The 25,440-nt window shown below is 39.0% G+C and overlaps 1 protein-coding gene across 4 annotated transcripts in view; it reads left to right on the top strand.

Annotated features, from left to right (window-relative positions):
- FHL2 (four and a half LIM domains 2) overlaps positions 1-24,600 on the top strand; it is a 38,703-nt gene extending 14,103 nt beyond the window's left edge. For 2 of the 4 annotated variants that reach the window (XM_085054023.1, XM_085054031.1), the window contains exons 2-7: positions 10,497-10,676; positions 17,450-17,624; positions 21,439-21,608; positions 22,251-22,437; positions 23,208-23,473; positions 23,990-24,600. In XM_085054023.1, the coding sequence (XP_084910149.1) occupies positions 10,497-10,676; positions 17,450-17,624; positions 21,439-21,608; positions 22,251-22,437; positions 23,208-23,359 (864 nt within the window). In that variant the 3' untranslated portion in view covers positions 23,360-23,473; positions 23,990-24,600. The remainder of the gene's footprint in view (positions 1-10,496; positions 10,677-17,449; positions 17,625-21,438; positions 21,609-22,250; positions 22,438-23,207; positions 23,474-23,989) is intronic. The other 2 variants (XM_085054041.1, XM_085054050.1) reach the window with 1 other exon arrangement.
- The last annotated feature ends 840 nt before the right edge of the window (positions 24,601-25,440 follow it).

Here is a 25,440-nt window from a genome sequence, read left to right on the forward strand (position 1 = left end):
GGGAAACAGCGTGGACAGATTTTGTGTGGGAAAAACGGGGATCCATCAGCATCGTATTTTTTTGTGGAGAGAATAAATTAGAATACAAATCCCCATTAATAGCTCTGCATTCCTTCTTTTTGTGCTTTTCCTCTGTGTGCATGTGTGTGCAGCCACAATAACTCAGTCCTTACTGTATGCTAACGTGGATTTCTCTGTGTACACAATAAAGGAAATACTAACTTTCATTGTCTGCATTGATGGCTGTTCCAAACTTTCTACTTCCCCCAAGGGATACAGCTTTTATTTAGTTGACCAGATACCTGCATATTTCAGCTTTGCTGTGTACAGAGACACGCACAGTCATGAGAAAGCAAACCTTATAAAAAATATATATACCAGCAAGTCAGTCAGTCTGTGATTGTTACTCCCCTGACTCCAATCTAGAGGTATATTAACTAAGATTGCTAATTGACACTGAGATTGCCAGGGTCAGTAGCTGTAACATTTATTGATGGCTATGCATATTTATATGTTGTCTTGAATAGGAATTGTTCTAAATGGGACCAATACAAGGCTGTGTTATTAGATACCCAAATGCATCCAAATGTGAAAGAATGCTACAATTAAGGTTGTCTCTGGGTTTCTGCTGTGAACCCTATTTTCATCAGTTCATAAATGCATGGGATTCCTGGCTTTCTGGCCAAAATCTTCTGTACCTTTTATCAGCCAGATGGTAAACTTTGAGAATGATTGCTTCAGGCACATGGATATGGAAGGTCAAAAAAAAAAAAAAAAAAATTTATTTTATAAAAATTTGTGTCCATTTGTATACCTGTCATATACCTGGGAAAGGATGGATTCTAAAGGCTGCTTTTTCAATAGAATCTGACCACTTCTTGACATTTGGAGAATTAAAAAAAAAATATATATATGAGTTGCTATATTGAAAACTCAGTTCCTGACACACCATAGTGTCACTATTAAAATCTAATAAGAGTAGCAATAAGACTGCCTTTTACCCTAGCCATAGCATAAATAGTGATCTCTGGCTTGAGAGCCAACATGTTGTTGAGGTGAGTGGGGCAGCTGAAAAGACACAAAATGCTATTGTTGAGAAATCAATTTTGTAAAAGTTACCAGGGATTCCAATCTGACATCTCCATCTAACTAGCACACCTGATGCTAGGGGATGGACCAGTTCTTGTGGCCTTTTGAAAAAGTCCAAGATGGCTAAAGCACTGGGATAAAATATAATTATTTTTGATTCTCAACAATCTGCCAAATGTGCTCCCACAGCAATCAGCAGTGCTACATATGCAAGTACCAAGTAGTCATTTTCAGGTGGTTTGGATTTACAGGAAAATATTACTAGTTTTTATCAAATCACTGTTATCTCATAGCAGTGTCTATGCTGTGTCAGATAGTGTTTGTCCATGTGCAGCTCCTACCATGAAAAGCATGTAATGGCAGTTCCCAGATGATGTACTCAGGTACAAATAATGATCTGTTTCACACCTATGATTATATAGGTTCTTAGAGAAGTCTAGGGATAGCACCTTCCCTGAAATCACATCTTTTCTGTCGATACAGACATGAGCTCTCCCAGATGGCACACCTTGCATTAGAAAAGAGAGGAGACAACTCCTTTGATCACACATAGCACAGTCTGCCAGGATTCCATCGTGCTTTGAAAGTCAGAAGCCAAAAAAAACCCAAACCCAAAACATTGATGACAAAGAACAGCTACAATTGTAAGGGTTAGTGATGATTTCTGCTGCATTGCACTGCAAATTCAAACTTTCATCCTAAAAAAAGGGATGAGTAGGGCTGCACAGACCTGTATTCACGAGACCACTGGCTCAGTTCTCCAGGGCATTAAGCCCTGACCCTCAGAGCCAAGCAATGTCTTACCTGCTGATGTCCTTACCTCCCTGGCTTGCCTTATCTCACAGGGACCAGGACATTCAGCTAAGGGAAGGTCAGATAGGTGTTAACACCATCACCCAAAAGCAATGCCTGTTGCTGCTGGCCAGCATGCTCACATTTTCAAGGTCCCCAGGGACCAGTGGCATTCAGGTCTAAGTCTCATTCATGTTCCTCTGATGGATAAATCTGTCCTGAGTACCTCTGGACAAACTCTGGATAGTGTAGTGTTGTAGGCAATCATCTTTCCTCACTTGGGTACTACTTCAGAGATTGGGGGAATCTCGTAATTTGCATTTTTAGACTGATTAATTCTAATAGTGTAATTTTAATATTTCATTTACATATGCACAGTTATTTGTGATGCAGATTCACCCCAAGTGAGAGTGTGAAATGGCAGGGTAATGACAGGTTTCATGAAAATAAATCTTGGATACATTGACAGCCACTGAAGCATTAACATTTCAACAATATTAATTAGCTATATATAGAGAGAATTTGATTATAAACCACTAGAGCCTTCTTCTAAGGATGAACATCTAAATGTTCATGCCAGGTGAAAAAGTTACACTCCTAATTTTGTTCCTTTTCACAGACCCTTCTCTATTATATTGGATTATGTCAACTATGATGCTGAATGCTTACTGTACATATAATAATATATTGTAAGAGGAATGTAGGTGAGCATAACACTGACATAAGCATATTCACCACTCTCTTTAACAGCAAATTTTTGAATTTAAGCTTTCAAATATATCAACCACTGCAGAGCAAGGTCTAAGATGTCACCCTGATGGTGTGAGTTAATTTTAAACTCCTGACGAGCACAAGCATAAGGGCTCAAAACCCACCTCTGTTTGTTCATGTTATCTTGCACAAAAAATGCAGAAAGTTGCATAAAGCTGTGAAACACCTGTAAGCATTTACACAGATATATTTTGTCATTGCTTTGAAGCACCCTTGAGATTTAGAGCAGAAGCGTCTTCAGAGACCAGGATCTCACCTGTGATGAGTTCCACCTCTCCATACTATGCTGTGCATCTCTCCATGGTGGATTGAACATCTTCCTTCTTCAGTTAGAAAGAACCTTGCCCACAAAAAGATCGCCTATGTCCATGTCACCAGGTTCTCTATAACTTTCTGAGCTTTCTTCTGTACCTCTCATGCACCACAGATACTTCAGCTCAAACCTAGTAAGTGTTCCCTTTGCTCTCTGTATCCTGTCTCCAGCCACAAACCCCCCAAAATTGGGCCAAACTGGTTTCACCCAGGTGCTATCAATCTGTTTTGCTAAAATGTGCCCAGCTGAATGGGTGCCCCCAAGGTTTACATAGCCTCCTTTGTCATGTTTTGGCAGGCCATGGGTGTGGCAGATGAGCAGGGAAGTTGGGATACCTCACAGCCCTGAGGCATTCATTGCTACAGCAGTTTTATATGGCAGCTGTAAGATGGACATTGACTGATCCCCCAAACCACGTGTGCCAATTATCTTAGACACAAGGGGGCTTTGTGGTCTTACCTCAGTAAACACAACCAGAGCTCTTCTGCTAGAGGCCAGAAAAAAATAACAAAGCTTTCTTCTTCCACAGAGTCCTCCCAGCTTTTCTTCTGTCCTTTATGTAAAGAAGGAAACACAGGCTATTTGAGACACTCTTCTGGTTTTGTGCCCTGGGTAGTGGTACTCAGGATTTCTAAAATATAGAAAAATTTGGGAGCATGACTGCATGGAAGCACATGGCATTTCTGGGTGTTTTTCTCTTAAAGTTTAATTTCTCTGAGATTAACAGTGCTCCTGTCAATAGAAGAAAGCAATCCTCTTCTGGAAGATCAAACCTTTGTTGGAGTTTAGTGTCTGCAGGTGTTTAGTTTATACACTACTTATGCAGGATTTTGCCAGGAATAATAATAAGGTTTATTAACCTTATACTGTTTTTCTCCTCTATCATTTTCTGTTATCTGCTTAAATGCTCTTATTAGAAATACGAATCTTTATGCTTAAGCAGTATCAAGTATTTGACCTTTCCTCTGAGCATGCATTTGCTTATTCTGCAAGAGAAAGAAGGAGGACAGCAATTTCGAAAGGCTTTAAAACAGAAAATATGAGCAAGCCTTTCCACTTGAACTGTGCTCTTCCTTGCTGTGGCAGATTTAACTCATGCTTCGTGTTATTTCAATAAGATCCTTTTGTAATTGAAAGGTGTGCAGGAATATTGGTAATGCCATACATCCTCCAGTCATTTCAATATCAGCCTGGCATAACCACAGACTGTGTGGGGTGCACTCTCAAAGTGTCAGTGCTCAGTTCTTCTGTGGCGTTTGCAGATACTACCTCTGGTTCTTGCTCTACCACTGCTGAAGTGGCTCCAGACTGGAACAGATCTTTATTGACTGGCAAACACAACAAACCACACAGAAACCACAAGTGGAGTGTTCTTTCTCCACTCCTATAACTGGGATTACTTTAGCCAGATGCATGAGGAACCTTGACACACAATAAATATGTTCTGTTTGTATTTTTTTTAATTTATGTTCTGCTAAGGAATACAGTCTTAACCAGCACACTATCCACTTTCCAATTCATGATAGGCTGACTGTGAAATCCAGACAGGAACCAGGTATGCTTTGGTTATCTGCATATGTTAATGCAGTCTGTCTGGTCAGAAAATTGCTCTAAAGAGACAAAAAAATGCTCTAAAAAAGAGATATCAGAATGCTGTACCAGAGGCAAAAGAAGTCAGCCATTTCAAAGGAAGCTGAGTCCTTGGAAAAAAATCTAAAACTAATTTTGAAGAATATTCTAAGGTAACTTCATTAAAAATTAAACTTTTTTTTCTTTAAATTGCTTTTAAAATTTAGCATCTAAAGGCGTGAATGTGATATTTTGCTTGGGGTCAGGTTTTCATTGTTTTTTGTTATTATTACTATTATTTTCAAATACCAAACCAAATTTTCCCGGCTTTTGCTGAAGAGCTTATAAGAGATCTGTGAATATCTACCCTGAGCTTAAAAAACAGCAATGAACACCTCTGTAACTGAGAACTTCTAATGTCCTAACCTTGATGTGGACACTGGTAAATCACCCTGGGCTTGTTAACAGAGCTGTTCTGGGAGAGAAATAACATATCATAGGGGCCTTGGTTTCTTGAATACAAGGTGCCAAATTCTTTTGGTGTGCTTACTTCAGAACTCCTCTTCCATAGCAGCAGCAAGAGAAAAAGGCGTCTGCTTTCTTCTCAATTTAAAAATTTAAAAGAGAAGGCCACATCTGCCCAAGCATCTGTTTCATTTACAAGCTAAGCATTAACCACAGCGCAGTTGTCTCTCAGCCTGGTTAGCCTTAGCATTGGCCACCTTTAGTGTAAGGCAGCAAATGTCCTTCCATGGCCCATGGAGGGAGAACTGCCTTTGGAGGAGCAGCTGGCTTGGCTCCCCATGGCCAGGAGCTGCTGCTGAAGGGTCACAGCTCTGAGAAACTCAAAGCATCACACTTGTCCTATGGCCAGCAAGACCTCCAAGCACTCAGGTTCCCTTTGCTCCATGGTGACAGTGTTTGTGGATATTCATTCCATGACAAAGAGGATAAGATAGACCTGGACAGCCAGACAAAGAGGGCTACCAGCCCTGAATGTGTTTTAGTAAGTCTAAACACACAGGAAGGCTTTGGGTGTCTGTGGTGTGCATCTACACCAGCTAACTTTCACACTCTGAAGTTCAGGTGAATTCTGACCACAATATAACTTTCCCCCACTCCTCACTTCTCATCAGTACCACGAGAAAGTGGCCATTTATTCTTTTCCTAAAGTAAATTTAAAAGAAATAAAATTAGGTTTCCCCCTTTTCCCCTTACATGTCCTTATGGTCTGGTTTGGAAAGATGCTTAGGTCTTCCAAGGATGTTTTACTATTGCTGCAACAAGATGATAGATAATGAATGTGGTAAGAGCAGCTGAGTTACAGGGAAAAAATCACTTCTTGCCAGAAAGACCATCATAGTTTGGACTGTTAGGTCATGGTTGTAAATAAATCTTTGCATTTTAGCCTTTGGAGCATTAACATAAATTGTTTCCAAATGCTCTAGACCTGCATAGCTCATGTCACTGGAGTTGCCAGACACAAATCTTCCTTCCTCAGGGGAAGGGAATTAAACAGATAGAAAATACTCCATCTGCACTGTTCTTCTGGAAAAATAGTCAGGTGGGAGAAATGTGTGTACATCTTGAAGGAATACCTTTTTTTCCTGTGCAGATGGCTAACAGAACATCCTGGTCCAGGGGCACAGACTGAGAGAGCCCCAGCACTACAGACCAAATTAAGGTCAACAGCAAGTCCCCCTTTGGCATCTACAGGGGCTTAATTCTGTGTCTCCAGATACTGTTACAACAAGAGATCAGAACTTCACAGAATAAACTGAACAACTCCTACGTGTTTTCAATAGTTTCCCTTGGCCTCTCAGTGCTCAACAGCCCCTAAGAAGAGTTGACATAAGAGATGCACACAAAATCATTTATTAGGCTTGCAGACACAGCTGAAAAAGCAGGCAAGGTCTGCTTTTTCAGTAGTCAATAGTGTCATGGAGAACACTGGATAATTTCTTAATGACATGACGAGCCCTAATATTTATGAGGTAATATGATAACTTTTGGAATTGCTGCTAGTAAAGTGAGGCTGAGTCAACAGGGGAAGAAGAGGAAAGAAGAATAGATTTTAAGTCAGTCTACCAACTTCTTGGTAATTTTCCTGCCAATTCTTACTTCCTGGGAGACACAGTGTGGGTAGTACTAACATTTGGCATAAGCTGTAGCTTCTCTTCTGGGCGTGCAACAGAAAGCTCTTTTGCTTTTGGAGACATACTTGTTATGTCTGATGCTGTAGGAGGGAGACTGAAGAGCAGAAAAAAATCAATTTCTCCTTCATGATAATGTTGAGAGCAATCAGAAGAAACATAAGTATAGAATGACTACAGTAATAAAATCTAAAGACATTTTTACCACAAAGAGGTGTAACAATGATGAGCCTCTGTCCCACAACACTTTACAGTCAACAAGTATCTAACACAAGAGGAAGAAGTAGATCAATGGCAACAAAGGTGAATTGCAATTTCTGTCCATCCACAGCTGTGCAATTCTCCTGTTTGTTTGTTTGTTTGTTTGTTTCCCTTAAAGCCCAGATCAGCACTAAGCTAAACATGAGGGGTATTTTTATATCAGGAATCAATGGCCTGGCAATGTGAAGGACCCTGTGTACAAAGTGACAGGCAAAAATATTGCTCAGTATGAGTTCACATTTCTTGATTATAAAACAACAGTGAAATTATTTGTTTGAAATTCTTGCTATTATTTTGTAGATAGAACCCATGATTACCTTACATTTAATTCTCTCTGGAGCAGAAAAAACCCTGTAAAATATTCTCAAAATACCACATGGTAGATCATGAGTTCCAATCCAAGGCCTGGATTTAAACAGCCTGGAATTTGTGATTTTTCACCTTGAATTCCAGCATATTGAATGAAACCACATGAACCTGAATTCCTGACTTGAAGAGATATTGGATCCAAAATTGGTCCCAGATCCAATAAAAGATTCACATAACTAAAACAAAAATGCAGATCTTGTAAAATTTCCTTTCTTGTCTTTCAATTACCCAAATCTCTGGAGTTGTTCCCCAAATCTCACACAGAGCTGCCCCTGCATTGTCTTCATAGAGCAGAGTTCATCCCTAAATCTGTTTGAGATGCAGAAATGAGGACTGCCTCTACCTGCTCAGGGTGAGGGGGAAAACCCACTGTGACAATCTCAGAGCACATTGAACAAAACTAGATCCCTTTCTGAAATAGTGGCAGCAACTATTAAATAATTGCTGGATTATTTTAAATTGTTGAATTTTTGCACTATTGTATAAATTATTAAATAAATATATTACAAAATTCTTTCATCTGCTCCTCTGAAATGCACCCAGAAAACAATGCAGTACTCAAGATGGAAAGTCCTGTGACCAAGAGAAAGGAATGTCCACCTCTAAGGGAACAGTCCTTCCAGTCACAATGAACTTCTGTATTTTGCATTTAGCAGCTTTGGATGAAATGGTATAAATCTGCAAAGGAATCACCCTCTATAGTTTTTGGTTTTACACATCATCACTGCAGAGAAATTTTTCACTCTTCCGTATCACACATCTAATTTTAGTTCAGGGCTAGAAAGAAATGATTCTGAAGAAAGGTAAAAAATGCAAGCTCATAAGTGGTTTCTGCTCACACTTTAACTTAGCAATAATGCGCATTAAATGGGCAACAAATTCCTAACATTTGGGAAAAGCCATTAACAAAGCCTGGTAAAAAGTATAGATTTCTGTCCTAAATATAGACTATTTGAACAAAAGCTATCACTACTTTTAGACTTAATCATACATCTACACATATAACTGAGTGTACATTGGTCTGACTCCGTTCCTTTTGCTGAAATTACTCCAGAAGGAAATTAAGTTCTGTCTAGTTCTTTCCTGGGAAAGTCCAAACATATTATGTGGGTTAGGAGTGTAAACAGGCTCAGAACAGAGAGGAAAATCTGTTATAATCTTTTAAATGTTCTGGTAAAGGCTGCACCTCTACTTCAAGAGAATAACTTGCTGGAAGCAATTGTTAAGGAAATGTCCTTCTGTATTGTCCCTGTTCTCCTGCCTTATACTTTCATTTCTCTCAAGTGCTGTTGGAGATGGCTGAGAGGAGAGCCTTGGGTAGTCACTGCACTTCTCTCTCCAGCATGTCTTCTTACTTTCTGTCTTCTTATCAGTCCTGTGATCCTCTCTACTCCTTAGGACAAAGAGTACCATACAAACTCCGACCACCCCTTGGGGATAAGAAAGCTTATTAGATCCTAGAGCATCTTTAAGGCCAAAGCAGTTGCTCTGCTAGTCCTGGGCTGTCAGTAACATAGAATGACCAGCTGCCAGGATTTGTGCTTCCTCCAAGCACATTTTGGGGTTTGGTAGTTTTTCTATCTTCTTTAGTAGTCACCTGGAGTTCAGAAGACTTTCCAGCAACTGGATAAGTGAGATATCACTTACCTACTTCACACATATGAAAGCACTCACCCCTTAGTCTGTGCTAGCCACCACAAGTTCAGCAGTTGATTGACCATTATAAAAAAAAAAACAGGCTTTCTAACCATCAAAATAAAGTTTTTCCATCCAGACAGCCCTAAAACCTTAATCATATCCCAGCTAGACAGAATGAAAGATAATAAAAACAGGAGGAGAACTCAGGATTTCAGAATGCCCTATGGGTGGTTCCTACTGCCAGAAGGAGAGGACAAACTCCAGAATCCAGTGACCTGTGCCAAGAACACTAAGCAAGTAACATTTTGTTTAAAATTGAGAGCTGGAGTTGGCAAAAGGACTGCAGCTGCTGTAAATGTCACTTGTGCATGAAAGACAGAGGTAGCCACTTAAGCTATTAGTATTCAAAACATTTAAGGATTTATAGATCAAATGTGGCTTAAAGAGGAGATGCAGCTGGCAGGCAGTGAAGATCATGCAGTCCAGGTGGCACCTACTTTCCGCTTGGGAAATTCCCTTTCCTAAGCAGGCAGCTATGCCCTGCTCTAGCTGTAACCTCCAAACAGATTTCAGGTGCAACACATGCTACAAGCCTCAGGTTAAGAAAGAATGTGATGGGTCCCAAAATAAATTGTCCCAGGCAATAATAAATATTTATGCAGATAATCAAAGGCATTTGTGTCATCACTGCTTGTGTGTGCGTCCAGAAAATGACAGAGATGTAACAAAACCTGAGGCGCAAACAGAAAGTGTCCCTAATTCAGACAAGCTGAGATATCATATACAGTTCCTGCTACTTGCTTTTTGTCTTCCATAATCATTGTTTGACATTTGTCTGGGCCAGGACACCTGGCTCCCATTTGTGTCCAATTCACTACAGCTGTTGGATAACTCATTCACTTGCATCAGAGGAGAATCAGATACACAATCACTGACCCTACACATCCTGTGCCCATAGTCCCAGGCATGAGCAGAGATAGAGGGTTGCTGCCTGCCTGTGGGGCAATGATTGCCAGACACTGGCTTACTGAGAATGCAGAGAAGGAAGGTGCAGAAGCACATTTCAGTGGTGTCTGGTAGGCTGTGCATGACTAGTCTACTGGCAGTGTAAACCTCTGTCTTGCCCTATGCATGAGATATTTCTTCTGGAGATTAGCTGGCTCATCCTCTTCATGCACTTGAGTCCCTCCATCCCCTAGAAACACACCTCCTTGTTTGGGACCCATAGGTCAAATTCCATTCACAAATCTCATGGGAATTCTTCAGACTCTTTACTCAGACTCTTTACTCCTCCCTCTCACCTCTAACACTAGGTTTGGCCAAAGATGGATCAGCAGATGGCTAAAGTAGATGGGCTATTGTCATTGCCCTGCACTGCAAAATTTACGGTGCAGTTTCTTCCTATTTTGCTCATTTATTTGATTGAAAGCTGGATTAAAACTGAGGTAAAATATAATAAACAAGAAATGATAAACCTTTCCCAGGGGATTGGGTCAAGTGTTGCTCAGTCTGACATGTGCCTGTTCCTGTCTTTGTGGCAGGATAGCTGCACTCCAGACCCCAACATGACGGAACGCTTCGACTGCCACTACTGCAATGAGTCCCTGTTTGGTAAGAAGTACATCCTGAAGGAGGACAGCCCCTTCTGTGTGAAATGCTATGAAAGTCTTTACTCCAACACTTGCGAAGAATGCAAAAAACCTATTGGTGCTGACTGCAAGGTATGCCAGATTTGCGTCTTGTTACAGAAATCTTGACAGAGGAGCCTGGAAACAGAGCTCTGAGACCTGGAAGGATCCAACCTAACAGCTACACAGGGGTTTCTTTTGATAGGAGAGCATGTTTCCTGGACCCCTGTATTTGTTTTGTATCATTTCACTTGGCAAACCCTTCTTTACCAGGCATGGTAATAGAAATGTGTTCCTATAAGGCATAGAATGACCTGACACTCTGAAGTAAGAAATTCTCTTTAAGTCATTGGGAAAGCCTGTCCTCAGGGCCACCTGGGATCTAGAAGGGTGACAGAAGCTGGTTTTGCCTACCTTTGGGGTATACCAGAGGGAGCTAAGCCACTGCAGGCTTTGCAGTGATCACACTTTTATGGTCATCAAGAGCCAGGACACACTCAAGAAAATGTGTCAACTTGGAGATCACAGAAATCTAGCTAATGCTGACTCAAGTAATAAATCAGAGTTAGAAAAATTAGCCTTTTAAATACAGAATGATGATAGGGGAGTCTAGCTGAGAATGGTGTGGACAGAGCAGAGGCCTTATTTGCTTGAGTTAGGCATTGCTACAGCATATGGAAAAGCCTGTCTGGTACAGATCAGGTGTGACCACCTATATTTCTTTTAAATTAGCCAAAACAGCTGGAGTTCATGACATTTCATCCTCCCTGAATGAAGACAGAAGTGAAGTGAAATGTCTGTTGGACTGCTACCAACAGACTTCATCCAGTATACATCCTCCTTGCACAAAATTGACCTGTTCAAAGTTGGACAAGATTTTCACACACAGAGTGAAATTGCAGTAGAACTGCAATTTGTATTTTGTGGCTATAGGATTCTTCACTTACACAAGGAGACTTGATTTTTAATTTTCCACACTGGTTATCCATACCTGTAGAAGCACCAATTAATTTTATTAGTGATTCTTCCACTCAATCACTAGTTCAGAGATATAAAAATATATGCTTACTCAGATTGGAAAAAATAAATGTGTCATATCTTCCAAATTGATCTACAACACCCTATTGGCAAATAAGTAGGAAAGTCCCTTTCAGAAGCCTTAAAAAGGTAAAAATGTTTCACCATCAATACAGGGAACTGGCAATAGTCTGTAAGAAGGTTTTTCCTACAGCTCATAAATATTCAGGTTAGAGAAGAGATACAGCTGGCCTGGCCTGACCTGAAAAAGCAAAATACTTCTGCCCCATTCCAGAATGTGCTTTTGTTTTAAAGTCTCTTTCTAATCCCCTGAGAAGATATTTCCTTGTGTTGATAGTCAAGAATTTAAAAACTTGGACCAGCTTCAACAAATATCAGTCAAAGTATTTAGGAATTAATCAGGCTGAACTTTTCAACCCAGATTTATGGATTTAGGGAGTGTGGGTGTTATCCGATATACTGCTTTTCTTTACTTTAAAGCTTGACACACTCTAACATCAGATTAAAAAAAAAAAAAAAAAAGCCCCAATTGTCTGCAATCTAAGAATATTTTATATATGTAAATAACCAGGACTATATGTGGAAAACAGAACCAAGAGATATTAAATAAAGATTTCTTAAAGGGCTAAAAAGCATGTCAGAAACAAACATGTCTTTTTTTGTTTCTGTGACTGCTGTTGGTGCCTGTCCATGCTTTATGTTGTAACTCTTGAAGCTGTTGACCAATTTTAACCACATTCTGACACATGGATAAAAGTTGAAACTTAAATTCCTACAAGTTTTCTGAAAAAAAACCATGTTTGGGTAGAAAAAGAGATCCTATGCATGTTCTCACTGAGAAGAAAACTAGAGTACTTTTTCAATGATAGTAACAGACACTAGAGAACATATTTGAGAGAGTCCTTACAAGAAAATAAGTTTCAGATAAAGTGTGTGCACTGTATGACAGAGCATAATTCAGCCATGACACAGTCACCAAAAAATCAGGCTTCTTCTCCTAATTAGACTGTTTGCATAGATAGGTAAATAAAAACATAAGAAAGACACACACACACACACACACACACACACACACACACACATATGTATGTATTTTTACATAAATATTTTTACTCATTGCATTTACTTTTTTACCTGAACAATGAAGATAAATTGTACTATGTCTGAGAATGAAATCAGTGTTTATGGCATGCACAAAATGGACTCCAATTTGTTTGTATGTTGGATATAACTTAGAAATGCATAATTTGGAACAAAACCCAAAAAAAATGGAGTGATAGTGTTATGAGAAAAGGTCACATCCAGGCCTCTGCATGTGGCAGTGGTGTCCACGTTTACATCCTCATTACAACCTGGAAAGTCCCACATAACTCTCACATCAGATTTTCCTTTGCAAGTCCCCTTTTGGCTACCATTATTTCCTCACACTGAGAAAAGCTGCACTGGAAACCAGATGGTCTTCTTTCCCACCCTCCCAATTAAAAGCAACCCTGCTGTAACTGACAGGGTTACACCAAAGTGAAACCACAGGTGTTGAGGACAGCCAGCTCTCTGTCTCTGACATTCCTGTAGTGTATCAGCAGCGGTGCACAGCATCAATTCACCTGAGTTGAACTTAAGCCTGCTCAAACACTGGTAATACTCTAATTCTGAAAGCAGTGAGCTCTGAGAGGATGAAATTGATGCCAGATTTTCACGTTGTGTTTTAGCTACAGCACAGAGAGCCCATAAGACAACAATGCTGTAGTAGAGGAGAATTTTCTTCACTATCTTTCTAGTTTTTATGGTAGTTTATGAGCAACTGTGAATATAACTGGGTAATAGCTAATTTGTTCTTTATTTTAAAAGAATAAATCTTTTCCGCCAAAAACCCCTGGAATGAAAACTTATGTTTGAATGACACCTTTGGGCACAGGCCATTTAATTCACTAGAAACAATTCTAGCTGATGTTTATGAAACTTCCACAGACAAATTAAAAGCTTCGTATACTGAGTATTAGGAGGCATCAGCAGGCAGTATGAAAACATGATGCCATTTCTCTCACACATATTGTACATTATCCACATGACAACAGGTTATAGGAGAAATTTACTTTTTCTAGAAAATTTTGGCGTTTTATTGGCTACATCCCTGGTGAGCACTCACCACACCTACAATTTCGTGCTTCTTCCTGGAAATCCATCCATCATGTACCTATTTGCTTAACTGCTGAAGGGTTACTTTTGGTTGACTTTGGCTTCTTTAATACTTTCCTTGTAGATCCTATGGTACAGAAACCATTGCAAATACAGGAAATACCTACAGTAATCCTGTGTTTAATGCAGTCCACAAGTTTGCCTTGGCAGGCAGAAAGGGGTGAAAACTCTCTCTGTGAAATGTGAAAATTAAATTATAAGTGTATTATGAGATAAAGCTACTGTGTCAGCATGCAGGCTGAAAATGGCTCAAAAGGGTCAGTCTCACATATAAACTAAACTAAATTAAAAAAGAAAAACAAAACCTCCAGTAATGAGGATCAGGAAAGGGATAAAATAATTATTTTCCTCATTTTTAATGTTTTATCCCTGTCCCAACATGCAACACTTTTTCAGCTCATTACTGAATCTCAGACTAATTGTTGTGAAGTGAAATGGTAAAAGAGGTGAATACCTTAATATCTTCTCATACGCCTAAGGGGCTGAGCCCAGCACTGTATTGCTTGTTTTCATCTTTTCTCAACATGGTTTTGATAGGCATGTGCCAGTCTAACATACCTAAGTGTTTTGCTACAAGCTGTGCATAGCTAAAATCTGCATGGCATTTACTTTGTGTAGTCCATTTCCTACATTCAATCTTCTGAAAAGACCATTGTGGCAGACAAAAAAAAAGCCTAATGTAGTCTTCATTCAAGAACAACATTTCACAATTACTGTTCTGGTAATAAAGTCCCTAATCTCCTTCTTGCTACTGGGTCCCCATTGAAACCCAGTTCATGAGAAATGGTAATGCATAATGGCTTCAGTTTGCTCAGACTTAGAAAGCCTGAGGAGAAGGCAATATAGATGCAGGGTCTGAGGAGTCCAAGATTAACCCAGTTACCTGATAGCCTTAGTCTTCTGTTTTTTTTTTTTAAACCCCACTTTTCTACTTTAAAAAAAGTCACCTGTAGTCCCACCCCAGAGGCCAAATAAACCATGCTGGAGCAAAACTCTACAGAACTATGGAGAAGCTGTAAAACACAATTTTGCCAATGTTAACTGTTATCTTGCCAAAGTTTTCTTTGTGGGTGACATAATGAAAATAAGTGAAAATAAACCAGGAATTAGCTGTATATCACCTCTACCTTCTGCTGGAACAGGTTTATTTGGGATACAATCAGCTAGCATAAACCAGAATTCACATGCCTAGGCTAAATCTGATGTTCTTTCAGCTTAACAGAGGACCAGCCTGACATTCAGAAAGCTTTAAGTCAGTTTTGGTACATGCTTTTCCAGTGTAGAATCTGCTCCAGATCAATACATCCACAGCTCATGGACAGGACAAAGGCTCCAGTAATATATAAAACATGTTGAAGTAGACCAAACCTCTTTTTCAGTAACTTTATTGCACTCACCTAAGAACCCTCATGATGCATAAATGGTTTCATCAGTACCTTGGACTTCCTTACTTTCAGATGTGACAGATTCAGAGAGAGAAAGCAATATCCATTTCATCAGTCTAATATTCTGCTGTCAAAACCAGACATCTTAGACTCTCTGTATTTAATGACAATATTTGTTATAGTAATCCAGAGTAGCTAAATATTCTTCAATACACTTTGTATCTTGGGTACTTTTTGTTGTAGTTGTGCTTCATCACTTCATCATGATGAACTATCTGCTACTGTCACCTACCCAGCTACTGCCTATAAAATCTTGCCATCATAACTGACTGAGGGATCAAATCTTTCATCAACACCTAATCTGTCTCTTCATTATTCCTCTTCTAAAAGGCATGCACCTTCTTCAGTGTATCTTTTCATTGATAAAATAAGCAGACTTCAGCACATGAATTCTGGATATTTAAAAAAATAGCTTGCTGAAAATTGCAAAAAGAGGAAATGGCAGCAAGTGAGGAAAATTGAATACATCGTGTTACAAGAGAAAGAAAGCTAGATTTTTTTTTACTTTCTTGAAGGGAAATTTCACATTTTGGAAAACATTGTTGGCTGTATATTGTATTTTTTCTGTTGAAAATATAATATGAGATCAGATTTAGGCTATTCAACTTCACTTAAAGAGAAGAAAATGTAAATAACTTCCAAAGAAGATTGCTTTCAATTTTCTATTAGAAAAGATTAAAATTTTACAGTCAGAAATTTGTGCTCTTTCAAAAGGAGTTAGCTGAAATGAATTGATCAGCTGGATAAACCATCTGAAGTCTGTAAAGTAGGAGTCTTAGATATTCTATCACAGAGTACAATCTCAGAGATGAAGGACACATTGGGTATCACAATGATTTAAAAAATTTAGGTGAGTAGCACAGATGTCCAAACAAAGATGTTTAATTGCATGGTCAAATTCTGACAGAAATTACAGAATTTGAACAAACTACCACATATCAGGTATGATAAACTATTATGATAAACATATATGAAACTATTTCAGTATTTCCTGCTAGCTATTTGTGAAAGCAAGGCTCCTGAAGACACAATGTTATTTTAGATTAACCTAAATCCATGGTATCTTTTCTTTGCTCTGGGCTACGATTGCACATTTGGAGTTTCCTGTGACTGTACTTACTGACACAGTACAGCTTAGGCCAGATCAGGTATGAACCCTTTGTGATGTTTTGCACAACGAAAAAATCTGATGTTCTACTAGTCACTCTTTTCCTTCAGTTAATCTGATTAGTTTAGTGTCTGAAATAAATACGCAGTAGATCTTGAGCTAGAACCTGAGAAATTATTTCTGCTGAATTTTTATACTCCCTATTCATGACAATTCTAGCCTTTCACATTCCCAACCCAAACCAGAGCCTATATATTTTGGGGTAGACACTGTTTCTTGTAATGATCCAAGTTCTATTGTGTTTGAAGTCCAAAGACACTGTTCAAGAGTTACATGATTAGGCCACCTCAATTTAAATTTTAAAAAGCACAATCCTTCACTTTAGGTCACAATTTTGAGAAGGACTGTTTCTTTTAAATAATAAAAGAAACCACTGTGGAGAGTATTTTAAACACTGACATGCCCAGACTAATCTCTTGGCCAGTATTCTGGATCACTGGATGCAGGTACAATGTGGCCTTCCATCTTTCAGTCTGATCCACATCTGAAATATATCTAAACCAAAACACAAGAGTTGTTAAAAATTTGTTGTAGTGAAAACAACCCCAAAGAGATCAGAACAATTCTACCCTTGGTGTAAATCTGTCAAAAAAATACCAGAACACAATTGAGGAAAAATATTTCTGCTCAAGAGTAAATATATATGAAATGAACCAGAAATCAGCAATTATTAAGGCAAATAGGGGAAGTCTACCATACCTATCAGGTTAACAAGTTTCAATCTGCCTCAAAAGCAGGGCTTTATTCTCAAAGGAAATACCTAAATGAAACTAGCTGTTCCTCTGTCACGTACAGAAAAGGTTACCTTGAACTGAAAAAGGGTTGATTGTTGTCATGATCTGTTCCTGGTTATCACAGCAAAATAAGTTCACCTTCATCGGAACATTTTGTTTTCTTGAGCAGTGCAAATTAGCCCCAGCTCCTGGCTGCAGTTCAGATTTGGATGTGTTTGCATTCTCTGAGCTTCCAGTTGTGCAAACTATTCATTCCACTCACTCTGTGGTTTTGGATTTCTACAGGATCTGTCTTACAAGGACCGCCACTGGCATGAAACCTGCTTCCACTGCTTCCAGTGCAAGAATTCCTTGGTGGACAAACCCTTTGCTGCAAAAGAGGAACATCTGCTTTGCACTGACTGCTACTCGAATGAGTACTCTTCCAAATGTAATGAGTGCAAGAAGACTATTATGCCAGGTTAGGATGCTGTCTTTTTGGACAAAATATCAAGCCCAAATGCAGCAACATTTGTGAGAAGTGTTTTTCCTTGACTGTCTCTGCTAAATCATGGTAAACTGTGTAAAAAGCAGTTAATGGTGCATTCTAGGCCACTTCCATGACCAGAATATATAATGTTCATAATGGGTCATGACACAACTCTTACTCATGTGAAACAGACTATTCTTGAAAATTAGCATTTTTCTAATTTATCTTTTTTATTTAGCATTTTTATTAATGGCATTTATAATATTTCCTAGCAATATTCCTTAAAAGGCTTTTGATGCCTGTAAAACTAGTATTGATCTTTCTGTCCAATCCCAGCTTTCTACTCTGTCTTGATTGAATTTCATTTCTTGAAAACCAGGAACAGCTTGCATATTTAACAGCTTACTTAATTCAAAATTTAGCTTTTTGTGTAATTACTCTAAATTTAACTTCTCTCAGACAAATGAAAAATTATTCAAAGTGCCTCTGAGGTCTTTCTTGAGCACAAAGATATGAAGAAACAGGAAAGAGCTATTTTATTTTTCAACATGAAACATGAGGTTTTAGTAATAGATTGCTAAAACCTCATCTTCTCATGTCAATACTGTAGCATTCTGTGATGATTTGAGGGCTGTAAAGTCCAAGTGATATCAGTGCAGAAATAAAATATTAAAAGGCAATTTGAAGAATCCTTGTACACTCTCCATTATGGAGTGTCATTGTTCATCTTAGATAAAAGGAGAAAAACACAACATTTTGCTCCTAGGGTGTAAAAATGAAGGCTGGATCATGAAATAAGACTTAGAAACAACAATAATATTTAAAAGCAGATCACCCTACCTATTCATGATCAAGTTTAGGTATGTCCTATTATTCCATGTGCTGACACAGAAATAAAAGCTGACTTGCTTGGGAATAGCCAGTGCTAGTTTTAAAGCTGGAAATACACAACACAAAATTTCCACTCACATCCCAGAAAGCCACTTGTATCCTGGGCTACATCCAAAGCAGCATGGGCAGCAGATCATGGGAGGTGATTCTGCCCCTTAACTTTGTTCTTGAGAGATCTCACCTGGAGTGCTGCATCCAGCTCTGGGGACCCCAACATAAGAAGAACGTGGAACATGGAGAAGTTGGAGGAGGTCCAGAGGAGGGCCACAAAGAGGGCTGGAGCACCTCTCTTGTAAAGACAAGCTGAGAGAGTTGGGATTGTTCAGCCTAAAAAAGAGAAGGCTCTGGGGACACCTGATTGCAGCCTTTCAGTACTTAAAGGGGACCTATAACAAAGATGGGGACAAACTTTTCAACAGGGCCTGTTGCAATAGAATAAAGCATTATGGTTTTAAAGTAAAACAGGGTTGATTTAGATTAGATATAAGGAATAAGTTTTCTAAAATGAGGTTATTAAGATAAAACACTAGAAGGCATTGCCCAGAGAGGTGGTGGATACCCCATGCTTGGAAAAATTAAAGGTCAGTTTGGATGGGGTTCTGAGCAACCTAAACAAGCTGAAGATGTCCCTGCTTATTGCAGGGGGTTGGACTAGATGATCAGTAAAGGTCCCTTTCAACCAAAACTATTCTATAATTTTATAGGTATTTATTTTTAAGTTTGTTCATCAGGTTCATCATCATAATCAGTGATTTACTGAATGGATCTCTTTTTGCCTCTTATGCCAGCTATACACTGATATATAGTAATGGAGGCTGGATTCAGTGACACAGAGCATCCCTTCTTCTGTTATAACCTAAAAGAGAAAAAATCAAATCTTGTAAGTTTTACAAAACATACCCACTGGTCTTTAGCTGCTTACCCAAGATAGCTGAAGTGTCACCACATTGGAAGAGTGGCACACCAGCATGTTTTTCTACTTACATAGGACACTGTCGTAGTACCGGAGCTACTCCAGAGGAGTATGATCACCAGTGGAAGAATAATTCATTTTGAAAGAACCAGCAAGTGGTTGGATACCCTTTGTGGAGACTGCTAATGCTACACTTGTTCTTTGCTTTTCTCCACTAAATGTGCAATGTAGATTTAATGAAGCCTTGTCATGATGTGCCCATTTAAGTCCTTCTGCAAACTCAACTCATGCAGACTTCAGTCAAGCAGCTAAAAAAACAGGGCTCTCGCTGCTTTGAGTTTCAGTGACAACACCATCCCAAAGAGGGCACAACTGAAAATGTGAATATAAAATTCTAGACTATTAAAAAAAATTATCCACATATACTTTTCCCAGAACATTATTCTTTCAAGGACTGATTTATTCACTCCTTGGCATGATATAGAAAGTTACCAGCATAGAGAAGGCATAATTTGTAGAAGGTGTCTGTTGATAGAATGGAACAGAAATATTCAAGAATGTAAGCATCAGAAGGAAAGATAATTAACAGTTCGCTTACTACTACTGATGCAAGTCAATTAAAAAAAAAAACAAAAAACCACCAAATAAATCCTGAAGTATGCCTCTCAGCAAACTTTAATGAGATCATAAAAGAAGAAAAATATGCAACTTGTAAACAAAGATGAATTAATGCTTGAGAAGGGGAAAAATGGTGAAACTTCACCCTGCAGTAATAGGGGTGGGGAGAATTGGCATCAAAGGCATTAGTGTGGTTCTTCATCATTAGCCAACTCAATCAGCTTGTCAGTCTTCCAAGCATTTGACTTTGCGTTTGCTGTTACAGGCTCCAAGAGTGATGCAGTACTGTAGGAACAACATTTGTTTGTTTATCCTTCTGGCCAGTATCAAATATTCTGACTCAAACTGGTACATAGGAAATCACACCATGTGCAAAGAAATTTATCTATATAATCGGGCATCTCCAATTTCCTGGAAGGGCTCAGAATCTACCTGCCATATAGTGGACTGAATCTGCAAAGCACTCTACATGAACCCTAAAACTTCATTCTAGAGAAGTGCATTCATTTCCTTACTACCATACCACTTTACTGCTTTTCAGTAAAGGATTGTTTAAAGATTTTTCTCCCTTCCACTTTTCAACCATATTTTCAATACAGCTGAAAACAGAGAGAAAGCTTCTTTATTACTGAAAGTTTCAAGAGACGCAAAAACATTTAGGATAGGTGTTGCTGAGCTGGAAACAATTGCAAAGTTATAGTACATCTCAGTTAGAACAAGAAAAAGGCCCCCAGGCAGATATTAAATAATTCTTTGTCACTGTCTATAGGCAGTGACTATATTTCATTGGGAAAGGGAGGCAAGATGCTTGCTAGGAATTGGATGCCCCATCCCTGGCAGTGTTCAAAGCCAGGTTGGATCAAGCTCTGAGAACCTGGTCTAGTGAGAGGTGTCCCTGTCCATGGCAGGGAGTTTAAAACTAGATGATCTTTAAGGTCTCTTCCAACCCAAATAATTCTATGAGTCTGTAATTAACCAGGTATCTTGCTGCTATCTGAAAAAGAAACAAAACAGATGTGGAATGAATGAGGTCAATCTTTAACTAGGAATAGCCTTACCTCCACTCAGCACTAACAGCAGCTTTTATCTGTGTCTCTCCAATTCCCTTGGATCTTCCTGTGCATTGGAATTCATTATTTGCCTTATAATACCACAAGAAGCTAAGCTATAGTCATTTGTCATAAATGTTTTGCTTCTTTACAGAAGAGACACTTGCTCTCCAAAAACCTAAAATGGTACCAAATATCATGCAAAGCTGGTAGGAATATGAAATAACCTCTAGCTCAGAGCTGCTAGACTGACAGCCAGCTGCAAGGCAAACAGGACCTACAAATTGCACCTATCTCATCCAGAAGTTCAGTTGATGCTCTGGTCTCATTACAGGTACTCGGAAGATGGAATACAAGGGCAACAGCTGGCATGAGACCTGCTTCATCTGCTCCCGCTGCCAACAGCCTATTGGGACGAAGAGCTTCATCCCTAAGGACAATCAAAACTTTTGTGTACCCTGCTATGAAAAGCAGTTTGCTATGCAATGTGTCCAGTGCAAGAAGGTAGAGCTCTCATTTTGCTTACCTGAAACCTAAGGGATTGAAGTCCATCCCATTTTATATCCAAGTAGGTAGAATATCTCATTTTTGTATGTGTAAAAAGATTCAGAATTATATGGTTTTAAGAGATTATATAATTTCAGTACCAGTTACTTGCTGTAAGAGAAAATTCCCTGACAAAGTCTGGAGAAGCAGAAAGTAAATACTTCATCTAAAATATGAAATAAACCAGTCCTTCCCAAAGAAAGTAACAGGGAATTTGAAATTCATCAGGTAATTCTTTCACCATGACGAAAGGGACAGGTGAAGTAACAGCGATGACATAAACTCTAGCACATGCCCATGAAAAGCAACATAAAAAGAGTAGCTTGAAAAACAAAGAGTACAATTGAGAGTGAGATTTTAAAATATATGTAGAATAAAGTACTTTTAGTATGGGGCTTCCTTTTATAAATTAGGAAATTTTAATAAAGCACTTGCATGATTTTCTCAACATCAACTCCAAGCAAAATTATGATTTTGCTATTTTTAAATCTTCTACCCCTCCTCCCGCCAAAATCTCATCACACTTCCTCTTTACCAAACCAAAATACTAACCTGCCACCCTTAAGAAAACACCTTCTTTTCATTTTTCCCCTAAAACAGGCTATCACTACAGGAGGTGTTACCTACCGGGAGCAGCCGTGGCACAAGGAGTGCTTTGTGTGTACTGGATGCAAGAAGCAGTTGTCGGGACAGCGCTTTACCTCCAGGGATGAGTTTGCATACTGCTTGAGCTGCTTCTGCAACCTCTATGCCAAAAAGTGTGCTGGATGCACAAACCCAATCAGTGGTAGGTCTCTCAGGGCTGGTGTCTTTACATTTTGTGGTGGTTTTATGTGTTGAGTTGCTATTAAAGGCAAAACTAAACAAAAAGTCTCACCCAGTATGAGATATGCCCAACTGAATCTTTTCAAGGAACTCCAGCTAGTCTTTTTTGAGGTTAAGCAAAGACAAGTACTACTAAGAGACATTTTTTCCTTTTTTTTTCTTTTTTTTTCTTTTTTTTCTTTTTTCTTTTTTTTTTTTTTTTGTGTACAGCTTCAATACACCTTATGATAACTGTCATAGCCTCAAATTCTGGAATGCTTTTTTGCTAACCTGCTTCTTTTCCTGAGGCATTCTTCCTTCAGAGCTATGAATCAAGTCATGGCACATGACAGACTTCTTCTTTAATTATCTAAATGCACTTCTGCAAAACAAAAATTAGCATATTCAGATGCCATAAAACATTATGTAAAAAAACAATCAGAATTCTGTTCACAGGCAGGTGCTTTGCTTTTCTCCTGCTGTATGTTGCAGGGCCACCCCTTGGAAGTTCATTTCTGCCATTATCATTAATAACAGCCTTGCTCATTAACTTTGCTGAAAGCAACAGAAGTATTTGAAGATGAAAATATTAGTCACTACAGAATAAGGGTTGCAAAGTTAGCACAGCAACAGACAGATTTGTCACAATGGCATTTTTTCACTACTGTATGTCACATCTCCAGGTCAGTCTGCATCACTTGATGGCTGACCTGCTATTCTTTTCTTGTAACAGTGATTTTGCTTTTCAAACAGGACTCGGAGGAACCAAGTACATCTCTTTCGAAGAACGGCAGTGGCATAATGATTGCTTTAACTGTAAGAAGTGCTCCCTTTCACTGGTGGGTCGCGGCTTCCTCACAGAAAGGGATGACATCCTTTGCCCTGAATGTGGGAAGGATATTTAAAGCTCAAACTAGGAGGTGAGGAAGAAGGGAGGAAAGCCGTGCTTGCAATATATAGTCTGAAACACACGGATGTTCCGAACTAGCTTTGCCACTCTGTGTCTCATTGTACTATTAACATTATGTATTGGTTTGAAAACAAACCAGTGGGAGATCACAAGTCAAGATTGAAATTAAAAATAAGTGAAATAATACAAGGAAAAGCACTGACAAAGTCAGATACAACCTAACACCCTGTTAGGGTGGTAGTAGCAGTCCAACTGAAGTAGTCCAGTTGAAGCGGTGATCTTGTGAAGGTCTAGTCTCCAGCTGAAGATCTAGTAGTAGCTCTGGTCCTCTGGGAACCCAGTAGACAGGGCTAGCTCAGGCAGTTCCAGGGCCAGGTTATATCCAGGTGGGAACACCTGGCTCCTCCCTCCTCGGCAGAGCATCTCACAATGGGATGAGATAAGTCCATGAGTCACACGGTGGGTCCCTGATGGCCCATTGCCTGTCATGCGGGGTGGGTCGTTAGCAAGTGATAATAGCTAACGGATGGCCCATTGTCTGTCATCCGGAGTGGGTGATAGCAGCTAACGGCCCACAGCTGGTGGTAATAGAATACTTAACTACATCAATATTGCAACCTAGGACACATTACTTAACCTTTTTCTTTATACTCTCCAAATCTAGAGGGAAAACCACTTGAAAATCTCTAACAGCAGTGTTGGTGTTTAAGATTTCTACCAATAACAAAAACTAATGCAAAACCCATGATGTAAAACTATTTGGCTGTTTTTGACATAGCATACTATTTATAAGGGGTTTTTTTTTCCTAGAAAGTATTCCAGTTACAAGCAAGTGATACAGTTAAAGGATTGCAATGGCCACACACAATACATTCATAGGTGGATATTCAGGGTGAAGCCTTCAGCCCACTGAAATCAATGGCAAAGGCCATTCAATTCCAATAAGGCTGGTCTCACCCCACTGTTCTTGAGCTGTGTGACTAGTGTGTGCTGTCAAGTCTGTAGAAAGACTGCAAAAGTACAGTATGTTTCAATGTACATGGATTTGTGACATGCCATAAAGAGATAACGATGAAACAGTGGAAGTGGGAGTTCTTCATGACAGGTACATATTTTATTGCATGACTCGCTGATCATTGTGTGAAGTACAAGTCCTGATTGACAGTGTCAGTATTACAGTTAGTTGACATTACACTACACATTGTATTTTTCAAAATAAAGTTGTTTAAAACAAAATTGTGATTGCGGCTTAATTGTATTTACAGAATATTTAGAAAAATGTTTTCACATTCTGAAGAGATAGAATGCATACAAACATAACCATTTTTACATCAGTTTTTGCAGCTATGAAGTTTAGATGAGCCTCAGAAGGGCCCTGCTTTACAACACAGTCTTCTACTAACTGAAGTCAGTTGGAAAATTGTCATAAAAAATGAACAAATGTGTGAAAACACTGAACTGACTGCAGCTGATAAAAATGCATCCATAGGCTCTAAACTCAAACCTAAAGTCTTTTTCTTCTCAGCCAGCAAGGAGGTCAAGACAACTCAAAAGACATTTATCTTTGTGAAAGTCAGAAGTTTAACTTCTATAGTAGGGCATGCTTTAATTTTGTTCTCCATTGGGATACATAATACCCTTTGTTGTAGCATAATTTCTGCTACATGTTTGCCACAGAGGCAACTGTCAGCAACAGCATGCTGGCAGGACAATAACATCAAAAGGAAACAATACAAAGGAAGATAAACCTTTTCCTAAAGAAAACTGCAAGAAATATGGCCACGTTATGCAATGTACGACCCCAGTACACCATCCAGATGGAATTCATTTGCGTCCAGAAAAAGGAAGAAAGAAATATGTCACACCTCCAACAGGAATCTTCAGACGTGAAAATGAAGTTTAGGAATGTACTTAATCTGTGTGTTACTGAGTAGGGAAAGTTTGCTCCTAGTTTGAGTCTTGAATTCATCTCTGCACCAAGTGCAAAGTGCTCACAGGTTATTCCACTCTCATTAATTCAACAAGCTAAATAGATGTATGAGATCAGATTTAGTTTATTGCACACCATTTGAAGAA

The sequence above is a fragment of the Lichenostomus cassidix genome, chromosome 1, assembly GCF_008360975.1.
Source record: "Lichenostomus cassidix isolate B80296 chromosome 1, HeHo_3.0, whole genome shotgun sequence".
Classification (NCBI taxonomy): Eukaryota; Metazoa; Chordata; class Aves; order Passeriformes; family Meliphagidae; genus Lichenostomus; species Lichenostomus cassidix.